The sequence below is a fragment of the Orbicella faveolata genome, unplaced genomic scaffold, assembly GCF_042242905.1.
Source record: "Orbicella faveolata isolate gen_17 unplaced genomic scaffold, um_ofav_v1 contig_14, whole genome shotgun sequence".
NCBI lineage: Eukaryota > Metazoa > Cnidaria > Anthozoa > Scleractinia > Merulinidae > Orbicella > Orbicella faveolata.
Window position 1 is genome coordinate 17,545,218 of NW_028301541.1, and position 12,056 is coordinate 17,557,273.

The 12,056-nt window shown below is 42.8% G+C and overlaps 1 protein-coding gene across 1 annotated transcript; it reads right to left on the reverse strand.

Moving 5' to 3' along the window:
- Window positions 1-237: 237 nt before the first annotated feature.
- LOC149114311 (uncharacterized) lies at window positions 238-3,691 on the reverse strand. Its single transcript, XM_089286051.1, has 5 exons — window positions 3,212-3,691; window positions 1,771-2,724; window positions 1,390-1,570; window positions 908-1,266; window positions 238-774 (listed from the first exon to the last, which is right to left on the reverse strand). Exons 1-5 carry the CDS (start codon window positions 3,689-3,691, stop codon window positions 238-240), a joined length of 2,511 nt encoding a protein of 836 aa, XP_089142177.1.
- Between the last annotated feature and the right edge of the window lie 8,365 nt (window positions 3,692-12,056).

Here is a 12,056-nt window from a genome sequence, read left to right on the forward strand (position 1 = left end):
AGCTCGCATAGTTAGGCAGGTGAATAAGCAGCCGTAACGTTTCAGTTGACTCCGGCCCCTCTTCACCACAAAAGGGCCAAAACAGTCTACACCAACATAGGAAAATGGGGGGTTGTCTGGCGTTGCTCTGTCGGCAGGTAGATCTGCCATCTGCTGAACTCCTAGCTTTCCTTTGAGCCTCTTACACATTACGCACTCCCTTAGGACCCGCTTCACCAGTGGTCTAGCCCATACGATTCAAAACTTCTGCCCGATGAGGGAGAGTACGTACTCCTTACCAGAATGCCCGCTCTGAAACTCATGAGCTCGTCTCGCAACAAGCCTTGATACGTGATGACTCTTTGGCAAAATAATGGGATGCTGAGCTTTCTCGTGCAGGGGTGCATTTTTCAGACGGCCTCCTACTCGGAGTATCCCTTCTTCATCCAGAAACGGTTCCAGAATATAGATCGGGCTCTTCTTCACAACAGGCTTTTTTGATTTAAGAACCCCCACTTCTCCTGTGAAGTGCTTGTGCTGAACAGACTTAACGATAGCTGTTTCTGCAGCTTGCAACTCTAGTGGGTCCAGAGGATCAGCGATTACTGAAGGTGGCCTTTCCTTACTTCTCGTCTTCGCTCTCAGCCAATCCCTGCAGCGAAGTAACCAAGCCACATTCCTTTTCAGACGATGGCAGCAAGAGTAACTCTCTATAAAACGGATCATGAGGTCTCCTGATTCTAGTTCTTTATCCGCTCTGGGCATGCCGTGTCTCCCCCTATACCCAGCATCATACTGCACATTTGAAAGGCAACACAAACAACTTCCGGCACAGCTGAATTGGTGGGCCAGGCAGTCTCATCTTGCCAAAGGAATTCTAGACCTGGCTTCCAACGATCACTGGAAATCATATCAAACCCGTTCAAACCTCTGGAGACATCATCAGGGGGATTTCCCTTTGTGCCAACCTTCCTCCACTGTCTCGGCATTGACCCATCATGAATGACAGCCAACCGGTTCGCCACAAAGTTTGGAACCTCTTATTGCAACTGTAGATATATTGAAGAACAATCATACTGTCAGTCCAGAATACGGAGTCTTGAATCTCCAAAGAGAGTTCACGGGACAGCATTCGATCCATTCTCACGGCAATCACGGCAGCAGACAGTTCAAGCCTTGGTATGGTCATCTGCCTAATCGGGGCCAATCTGGACTTCCCCAACGACAGGGAGCAGTGGATTTTTCCCTCTGCGTTCACTGCGCGGAGATATGAAACAGAACCGTAGGCTGACATAGAAGCATCACAGAAATGATGTTGTTCACATTTTAACGGCCCTCCGAAACTGGCAGGCACCAAACAACGCTAAACCTTGAACTGATTCAGTAGTGGGAGCTCCTCTAACCACTTACTCCACCGCACCTGATTCTCTGGGTTCAGTGGATCGTCCCATTCCTTGCCGGACTTACACTCGTCTTGGAAAATCACCTTAGCACGAAGAACAAACGGGCACACCAGTCCCAAAGGGTCGTAAACAGAACTAACTATACTCAGAAGCCCTCTCCGGGTGAACTCTCTCTGCTTACTCTTGATCTGAATGCCAAATTGATCAGTGTCAGTGTTCCAGTGAATCCCTAAGGCCCTCTCAACAGGCAGAGAACTGCAGTCAAGATCGAGGTTCTTGACTCCCGTCGCTCCCTCTTCTACAGGAATAGCCTCCAGTTCTCTTCATTACTGATCCACTTTGTCAGTCGAAAGCCCACAAGCGCAAGCAACTTGCATAAGCTATGTACGATGTTGATGGTCTCCTCAGTAGTACCAACAGACTTCAGGCAATCATCGGCATAAAAATTCTTCAGCACAGCTTGGATTGTCTCTTCAGGGAAATCCATTCTGTGATCATCTGCCACACGCCTCAGAGCAAAACTAGCGCAACTCGGACTCCACACTCCTCCAAACAGACGCACACACATCCTGTAGACTTCTACCTCACCACCAATCTCACCATTCTTCCACCACAGAAAACGCAAGGCATCACGGTGCTTGGGAGACACCCGAACCTGATGAAACATTCCTTCGATGTCTCCCATTACAGCCACTTGTTCTTCCCTGAAACGTAGTAAGACCCCTACGAGATTGTTTGTAAAGTCAGGACCTTGCAAAACGTCTTTGTTCAGCGACGTGCCACTAAAGGTCACTACACAGTCAAATACAATTCGCAACTTCTCGGGTTTGTTTTCATTAATAACATTGTGGTGGGGAAGGTACCAATTCTGTCCAGGCGTCGGACCTATTTCCTCGTCAAGCCCTTTCTCTGCATAACCCTTGTCAAGAAGTTCTCGAATTCCGCCCTTGTACTTGGCGTGTAACTCGGGGTCTTTCCGGAACCGACGCGCCAACGACTGAAGCCTCTTTTCAGCAACACTTCGATTATCAGGCAAATTAGGGAGCTTGGACTTGAAGGGGATATCCATCTGATAATGTCCCTCAACTACCTCTACCGACTGTTCCCATATATCAACAGCTCTCTTATCTTCGACTGAAAACTGTGGAAAACTGTTTGCCAAGGCTTCACTTGTTTCAATCTTCCAAAACTGCTCCACCTGCTCATCCAGACTCTCATCGGCACGAGCAAGATTGGAAAGGGCGGACTCGTCAATCAGGCGTTCAGATTCCAAGGGACCATTAAGGGACCACCCAAAACGAGTCTTGGTGGCATAAGGTTGTCCTTCTTGCCCCTTTCGCAGCTATAGTGGCCAAAGAGCTTCAGGAACGTCTTGGCCTATCAAAATAGAAACGCCCGACTTGTCAACTCGAGGGAGGCGAAGATCTCTGAAATGAGGCCACTTAATGGCGTCGCTAGCTGCGGCTATACAACTTTCCAAGGTAGGTAGATTGGGCAGGGCGTACACAACTTGATCTCCTCTTGTTTTGGTGAGCTGCATGCATGGGTGTGGCTTTCAATTTGTTGACTACTAGTTCCAGGGTTGGGCTTGGCCTGCTGTTCGCCAGGGTACTCCTTTCCAGATCGTCCAAAGGATTGGTGCAACAATTTAGAGTCCTTCATAGTACATCCCTCTACACCACATATAACGCCCGCTCTGCACTGCTTCACAACGTGTCTACCATCAAAACAACAGAAGCAGAGTTTCTTACCACAAACAAAACTTAGTCTTTCCCCAGGCGACATAGCTTTAAACGGGGAACAAACATTTAAGACATGATCCCCCTTACACAGCTGACAAACATGCCGTGTAGTCTTAGCGTTCTTAACTTGGGATCATTGATGTTTCCCTGACTTTCCGGGCTTTGCTGGTCCTCATGGCCTTGCACTCCAAAACTAGATCCTATGGTTCTTCCTGGCCTTCGAGGGCTTCTTCCACTGGAATCCTTAGACTTGCTTTTCGAGACTCCGAACACAGGATCAGTGGCCTCCCGAGCAGCTTCCGAGACAAAATGTGTCAACTTGACAATTGAGGGGTATCTGCCTGTTGCTTCCAAGGTCTTAACAACTAATTTCCTCCATCGACTCTGAAGCGACTGTGGCAGTCTTTCAACAATCGTGACCATACTCCTGCCAGTGTCAATTTCTTCAAGTTTGCTCATGGGTTCTAAAGTCTCCTTACAACTTCTAAGATCATCCCCCACTTCCTGAAGGCAGTGCCCTTCACCATGTCTTACAATAGGTCCCTCGGTGACTTTCTTAACCCACATTTCAGAGATCTTTTAGTCATCTCCAAACCTCTCTTTCAGCAGCGCTCTTGCTTTCGCATATCCCGCTGAAGGACTCATGACGGTACAGCACTTGATGACTTTGAGGGCTTCTCCTTTACAATACTGAAAAAGCCTGTTCAACTTTGCGCTATCATCTATAGCAGCACTTCCAATGCTATTATCGAAACTACGCATGAACATCCCGAACTCTAATGGGTCCCCATTGAAAGTCATAAGCTCAGCCTTCGGCAACTGCATAATGTTAATCATCTGAAGGAGGCGTGGCTCATCACAGACTCTGGAATTTGGACCGACATGCTGTTCTTTGCCTTGTGCAGGGGTTCCTGACCATTCCCTTCAACATTAGCATATTTAACTTGCTCACCAGTCATCTTCTTCTTTACTTCAACACTGGCTCCTCGAGTTTGTGCACCAGACACTGCGTTCTTCAAATTGCCTGACATACACGTTGGCCACTCTGCTGCGTTTGGATTTAAAGGCGAGTTCTCAACTGAACTTCTTACAGCACGGATGCGATCACTCAATCCATCTCTCTCCTCAAACATCTGATAAACTCTGTCCTCAGCTTCAACTTCTGAAATCTTACCTCTTAAGTTCAACTGCTCTTGGTCATATTGCAATTGTAACTGTTTTTGTTTGAGCTCCAAACCATCTTTCAGGACCTGTGCACGCGCCATCAACGCCGCCTTTCTAGCCGCGGCCTTCAACGGCGCATTGGACGCGGTTGTTGAAGAGGCCTTCTTTGTACTCCTAGTTGTCTGACTGATACTATCGTCTGGGTTAAGTTCGTCTTCTAACCGACCATTTGAGAAACTTAACGCACATGAAACACTCACCCGGTGGTCTGCTAATTTCAACACTTCACTACAATTGTTTTCAGCTTCCACATAGTACAATTGGGCACTGGGAACCTCTTCTGGCATACCAGCCTTTTCCAACCACTGAATTAATTTAACATTTAAGTCAAATAAATCCTTAAGAGCTGTTCTCACCTGTTCCAACCTTTTCTGGACGCGATCAACACTCGCTCCACTGTCCAACAAAGATTTTAACTCATCCCGCTTCCTGGTCAGATTTGACGCGTAGCCGACACGTTGTTTTCTCAAGAGCGCCATTTTCTCCAAATTGACAGCATGTAAATCCAAAGTTACATTGCTCCTTCGAGGCCGAGCACTGACATTCGTTCGCCAATTCCACGGTACATTTCGCTAGCAGAACTCAAACCAAGCACGACAAACAGCCAGACCACAAACGTCGATGACAGTCTCGGTTTTCAAACTCCAAACACGCAAAATGTAATCCGATGCAGCACACAAGAATACGAACTTCAATCAGCGACCTTTTGCGTGACAACAATCGAGGACTTCAATCCAGAGTTTCCACCAAATATCTGTACGTTCGATGTTGAAGAAATCCACAAACAAATTGCACACTGAAGATGTTTATTCTGCTACTCGTCCTTCCGTCGGTTCGGTACAGCTGAAAGTTACAAATGTAAAGCTTGCGACTCGAACAAATATTGAATTACAAAAAAACAATACAAATGAGTGACCACTTACATATTTTGGGGCATCTTCAGGCCTAATCGAGATGTCAACATCGAGAAATTAAAAGGCGAAGGTAAAAGCAAACTTTCCGCCTACACATAAAACAACGCACACCAAACTGCTAAGAGCACATGGTCGCAAAAATCACGTGACCCGCACAAGTGGGGTACAGAGAGGCACGGTAAGGCAAACTGTCTCAAACACAAAATTAACGCCCACACTCAACGCAACCGAACAAATAGACGGTCCTGGATGGCTTTAGGAACATACACATCTTTTCGGTCAGCGAAACAAGTACATTTATCCACCGAAAGCGAAGCCAAGGTTCAAATTGAAGGTTACACTATGGAAAGCCATAACTTTCTTATGTGGCTGTTTATCATTATTTGATGTGGTTTCTTCATTATTGACATTTTGTCAACTATACTTGATAAGATGCACCTTGGGCATCTCATTGAGAACTTCCAGCGTGAAAAGGTAACTGTGGATCAAATCTGTAAGCTGTCTTCTGCAGAAATGGACCCTGAACGTTATAGGTCCTTCGACGTGGACGGCCTTTCTTCCTGTTTTCGGCTCCTTCACGATCGACCCTATGAATGCTGTCACAGAGCCTCATCCTCTGAACCTTTATTCCCCGATCTGCCAGTATTTGCTTTAGCAGTCCCTCTCCATAAGAAGGATATTCCCTAGTTATTTCCTCTACAACTTCATCAAGCTCACCTTCTGTTATTTCTGTGAATTGCAACTGACTAAGGCCGTAACGACCCATTCTATGATAAACAGTACTTTCTGAAACAAAACGTAACGACGCAATGTCCTCAATATTAAAGCCATCCTCCAGGTACCCCTCTAAATCTGACTTAGAAATTATACGTACTCAGGAGCGCCACACGCTTGTGTTCCTGGTTTCCTTGGCGGTGGATTGCTACCGTAGTTTAAATACTCTGACCTTAAATTCATCACTGCGTTGCGATCGTTCACACCTTAAAGTTCCATTTCCTCAGAAGATAACTTACGTATTTGATTCACAGTTACCTTTTCACGCTGAAAGTTCTCAATAAGATGCCCAAGGTGCATCTTATCAAGTATAGTTGACAAAATGTCGTTGCTTTTTCCCCCATTTTGTTGTCTTTAACACTGGGGAAGAGAAGGAACTGGGACCCATCTAAAAACTGGTTTAACCAGTTCGTGATAGCAAGAAGCCTGGATACTAGAGCTTGGTATCGGAAGTGAGGTCAAGAAGACATAAAGACGAAACCACATCACGTAATAATGGTAATTGAACTGAGTGGAGTGCAATTTGGTCTGAAATCACAAGTATGATTTCAGACCAAAATTGCACGACCCGAAGTTCAATTGCCACTTTATTAAATCCATTTTGAAATCGCACAATTTTATGGCCTTAAATTTAGATTTTTACTGTATTGTTCCAGTAGCCGGTTTAGTAAAAAAAAAGCGGAACCGGAAACGCCTTTACGTCTCATTTAGTATGCAAAACGATGTCATGTGACGAAAACTCATTCGAGCATGACAAAGAAACAAGCAGTTCTGAAGTCAGAACGAAAATAGTGTACTTCAGGGATAAAGTTCAATTCTCGTCGCCTGAATCAATTATGGAAGGCCTTCCTTTCTTCTGTGGTTGAGGCTGAGACTTTTCATTGTCTTTGGAGAAGGAATTTGAAAATGCATATCCTGTGTAATTCTGCGATCGATTTCTTTTGGGTTGTGAAACTCCCGCGAGTGCACGATGCCCAGTGGATAGTACGTTTTTTTTCCTTTCAAATACCGTTCAATGGCATGATTTTAAGGGAGTCCAGCTCGTTATCATCTGCATTTCTTTTTGTGACCTCGGCGTAGGACTCAATACTCAGGACCTTGTCACGTTCTTGCGGCGCCATTTGTTTCGAGATATTTCCAAGATGGCGGGACTGGCACGGGCTTCGTAAGACGTTCGTTCATTCACTATTTTGTGCAGTGTGATGTATTTTGACTATGTTTATTCACAGCGACAGAGTTGAGCTCTTTTGTTGCTTCGTTTGAAACTACCGGAAACCTGGAAACATCTACCTTCTTGAGATGGCTCTGAATTTGTTGTTGTGTGGTTGTCGTTTGTTTATGTTTTACTGGACTCGGTATCATACGGATCTTGAGCAGATGTTGAAGAAAAATCGCCAAAATATTCGTCAAAATGGACACCGAAAGTTGGAAACTTCCATTAAAGTAGGCCTTCATCCTGAAGGAGCTTACAATCGTCATTTAGAAACTGTAATTAATTAAATTCGTTAATTTTTTTGGAAAAAAAACTACAATAACAACAAAGTTTTGGCAATAGACTAGTAGTTGCTAAATTCTCCACACAATGGCCTTTTGTCTTTCATTTTCCTGAAATTTTATTGATTACTTTAAATTAATCTTGAAATCTGATTGGTTGTTTTGTTTTACTGTCCCATTCTCATTGGCTGAGAAAAAGATGCGATTTAGAGCAAAAAATAGTGCGATTCGTAAATAAATCGCACCACTGAGAGCCAATCAGATTGCAAGGATAACCAGTGATTTCAAAATGGATTTAATAAATGATCAAACCACATAGCGAAGATACCAGACAACATAACAGCCTAACCACATTACATCATGACAAGAGCACAAGACATAACTTACAAAAACCTCAGTACATCACGATAAAACCACACCACGTAATGAAGAAACCACACCAAACAACGATAAAAAAAACCACATAAGAAAGTTATGGCTTTCCATATTACACGTTTATTGCAAAGTCAAGGGCTTTTGGTCAAGGTGGAGGTGTTGGTGGTTACATTTCTTCATCTATTCCCTTTCAAAGACGAATGGATCTCGAGCAAGAGGATATTGAATGCATCTGGATTGAAATTTTATTTCCTAAAACCGAAAGTCTTCTAGTTGGAATTATTTACCGCCCTCCGGATTCTTCTAAACATCTCTGCGCAAATTTTAATTGCAAATTTGAATCAATGCTTTCGACAATATCAGCTGAAAACAAGGAATGTATTCTCTCAGGCGACATTAACTGTAATTTTTTGGTGTCCTCGGATCACAAAGAAATGAAATCCATTCTCACCTATTTTGGTCTGAAACAACTCATTACCAGCCCCACGAGAATTGATGTTATTTGCAGCAACGTACCGCATACACCTTATTCCAAAATGGCCGCCATTTTAGTGTTCTTCTGTTTACTTGAAAATGAGCCCTTGTTGCCTCGTTTAAGGGAAAATATTCTTTTGAAATTTCGAGTTTAAGAACGAGGTAAAAAGGGCTAATTTGCAAGTAAACAAAAGAATACTTAAATGGCGGCCATTTTGGAATAACGTGTATAACATCTCTTCGGTGAAAGTAATGACAGCTGGCCTGAGTGATCATGAACTCATTGGATGTGCTCGCAACCTAAACAATGTTAAGTTCAATCCGCGAATCATTACTTGCCGAAATTTTGCTAACTATGACCCCAAGCTATTTTGCGAAGAGCTAAATTCTGCGAATTTTGAAGAAGTTTATTCATCTGTCAGCGTAAGTGAGACATGGGCCTCTTTTCGTGACATACTGCAACGGTGTATCGACAAGCACTCTCCTCTAATCTTAAAGAAGGTCAAAGGCCGACTATGTCCTTGGCTGACTCCGGATATCAAACAAGAAATGAATCTCAGGGATGGTTTGCTCAGGAAAGCCCGCCGTACTAATCAAGAAAACGATTGGTCTTCTTATAAACGGCAACGCAACAGAGTCTCTGGCCTTGTTAAAAAATGTAAAAGCATATATCATCGCGGTCTCCTTAAAGATTGTGCTGACTCTCCTGGTAAAGTTTGGGCAGCCATCAAGAAACTCTATCCTACCAAGTCACCTTCTGATCAAGGTTCGGCGTTCGTGATAAATGGATCGAAGTCAACTAACAAAAGCTTCATTGCAAATAGCTTCTGCAAATATTTCAGTTCCATTGCCAGATGTCTGAAAAGGAAATCAATCTTACGCCGTGACTTTGTCTGGAGCAAACCTGCTGAAGAAAATCTTCCCAAGCAATTCACGGAAAGTCAGTTTACTTTTAAAGCTGTGAAAGAATCAGACATTCTTAAAGAGCTAAAAAATCTTAAGCGGAAAAAAGCGTCTGGACTGGATAATTTTCCCCCGGGACCGCTCAAAGACGCTGCCTATGTTTTAACTACGCCTTTGACATTTATCATCAATTTATCTCTTAAAACTGGAGTTGTGCCTAGTGAGTGGAAAGTGGCAAAGGTGATCCCCCTATACAAATCAGGGTCTCTGGCTGAGATTGACAATTACAGGCCTATCTCAATTCTCCCTACTTTGTCAAAGATCTTGGATAGGATAGTCTACAAGCAGCTGATGGCTCACATAGAGCGTCATAGTCTACTTTTTGAGTACCAATTTGGTTTCCGTCCGAACCGCTCAACGGAACTAGCTGTTACTTACTTCTCTGATCTCATCAGAAAGGAGGCCGACAGTGGAAAGGCGACAGGAGCAGTTTTTATTGACTTATCAAAGGCATTCGATACCATCAGTCATTCCGTTTTATTGAGTAAATTGTCCCGTTATGGCGTATATAATATGGAACTTCAATGGTTTACCGATTTTTTGTTCCATCGCAAGCAGATCGTTCAATTTCATGGTGTGCTTTCTGAACCAAATCCAATTAACACTGGAGTTCCTCAAGGAAATATTCTTGGGCCCCTCCTTTTTCTCATCTTCTTTAATGATGTGCATAGTCCCCTTCGTCATTGTAAGATTATCACTTACGCTGACGAGACGGTGATTTTTACATCCTCAAGTGATATCGATGCGATACAAAGCAGTCTTTCCCAGGACTTAGATAATCTCCCTAACTGGTTTCGTGATAATGAACTTATTTTTAATCTGAAGAAAGGAAAATCTGAATCTGTTTCAAGGCTGTCGAGTCGAGCTCTAAGTCAACGGTTTTCCCATCAACACCACTACATATTATAAGTACCTCGGCGTGCATCTGGACCCGACACTTAATTTTGCAATTCATTTTCAAAAAATTTACAAGAAGGCAGCAGGAACAGTGAACCTCTTACGGCACATCCGTTCCATTATTGATACTTTTACTGCCCACCGAATTTACCGATCGATGAATATGCCAATATTTACGTATTGCGGCTATACTGGTCTTGGATGGTCAGAGTCCCGCAAACGCATGATCCGCTCCATTGAGACCCGAAGCCTCGAAATCATTTCCCCAAAATGCAGTTCCCCAAAATGATTTTCGATTTGTAACTGTTGATTACTTTTTACAAAAAAGAGCGTGCTGCTTTGTATTTGACTGCCTTAATGGAACTGCATGCTTTCCATTTAAAGACTATTTTCACCGATTACATCATAACGCTTTAAACACTAGAAACAATAGGAAAACTGCAAAACTACCAAAAGTCAGACTGGATTTTGCGCGCCGTAGCTTTTATTTTTCAGGTGCCTCGATTTTTAATTTATTGCCTTTAAGTTTAATAAACATTAATTCTAGAATTTTATTTAGGAAAGCCTTGGACGATTATTACTTGTAATTTCTATTGTATTTTTAACGTTTTTAATATGCATCTTATTTTATGTAACTTAATAATTCTTGTTTATTAGTTTTTAATTCTTAGCAGGACCCCGTTGATAACAGTACTTTATACTGAAGGGTTATCCTGAGGAAATATTTGATTATTATTATTATTATTATTATTACTATTATTATTATTATTATTATTATTATTATTATTATTATTATTGTCGAAAGTGCAGACAGACGCTCGCTGCCGAAGCAGCAAAAGGTAATTTAAGTAACAACTGCAACAACGCCAAAGACAAAGTCGATTAGAAAACAACATTATATTCAACCTACAAATCTCGCGAGAATTTAGATTGCATTCAGTTTGTCTATCACTGTCAAGAATATCCCAAACAGAATACTTCAAAATTCGAAAAAGAAATTTTCAAAATTGGTCGTCGGAGTTCACGTTCTCTTGAGCAGAAAACATCTCTGCTATGAAACGTCGTGTGAAAATAAAAATATATAAATGACTTTTCACCACATTTCCTGCAATTTCTCGTGATCTCAAGTAGTTTCGAGAAAGGCGCTTCGGTTGTCATGTCCACGTATCACGCGAGTAACATCCTCGAACATCCTCGGAAGAGCTTGGTATCATGTATAAAAATAACCTAAGAGGGATTGCCTTGGGTATAAGGCCTATATGGAGATTCGCTCTCTTAACTTGATTATCTCTCGTACGAAACGGATCACTCCTAGTTGGCTTGTTGCTCTGGTTTTTCCCTTATCCATAGCAATCTTAAAACATGAAGAAATTCTTCAAACAGTTTGCTTTTTACCACTTGTCGTTTCACTGTTCCCTACAGATAATTTAACAAAAAAAAAGGTGATTAACAATGCACTTTGCGTGCATGTTTGACGGGGCAAAAAAGGAGACTTGAGGATGAAGTCACGAGGGGAGCTTTCACCTTGGGAAGAGGGTTGGGGGAGGGTACTCTCTTATTTTGGCCAAAGCGGAGGCGTTCTGTTAAACAGGTAGAGTTATTTGGGTGTTTCGCCTAAATCAGGTTCTATAGTTTCACTATTTAGTTTCTTGAACAGGGTATCTGTTTGTTTGTAACCTGTGTACTGTACAGCCATACACTCTCCTCAGAGTGAGCAGATGTACAGAGTCAAGACAGGACAAAGGGAAAAACTTAATATCCCCGCCCATGTAGGCCTTATTTCTAAAGTATTGCTTCCTAAATTATTTTTAGATCAG

Coding starts and splice junctions, on each gene's coding strand:
- LOC149114311 (XM_089286051.1), bottom strand. CDS start 3,691: ATGTGGGTTAAGAAAGTCACCGAGGGACCTATTGTAAGACATGGTGAA. Junction 1,571..1,770: donor CTGAGGAGACCATCAACATC/GTACATAGCTTA, acceptor TTTGGCATTCAG/ATCAAGAGTAAGCAGAGAGA. Junction 775..907: donor CCCTGATGATGTCTCCAGAG/GTTTGAACGGGT, acceptor TCAAATGTGCAG/TATGATGCTGGGTATAGGGG.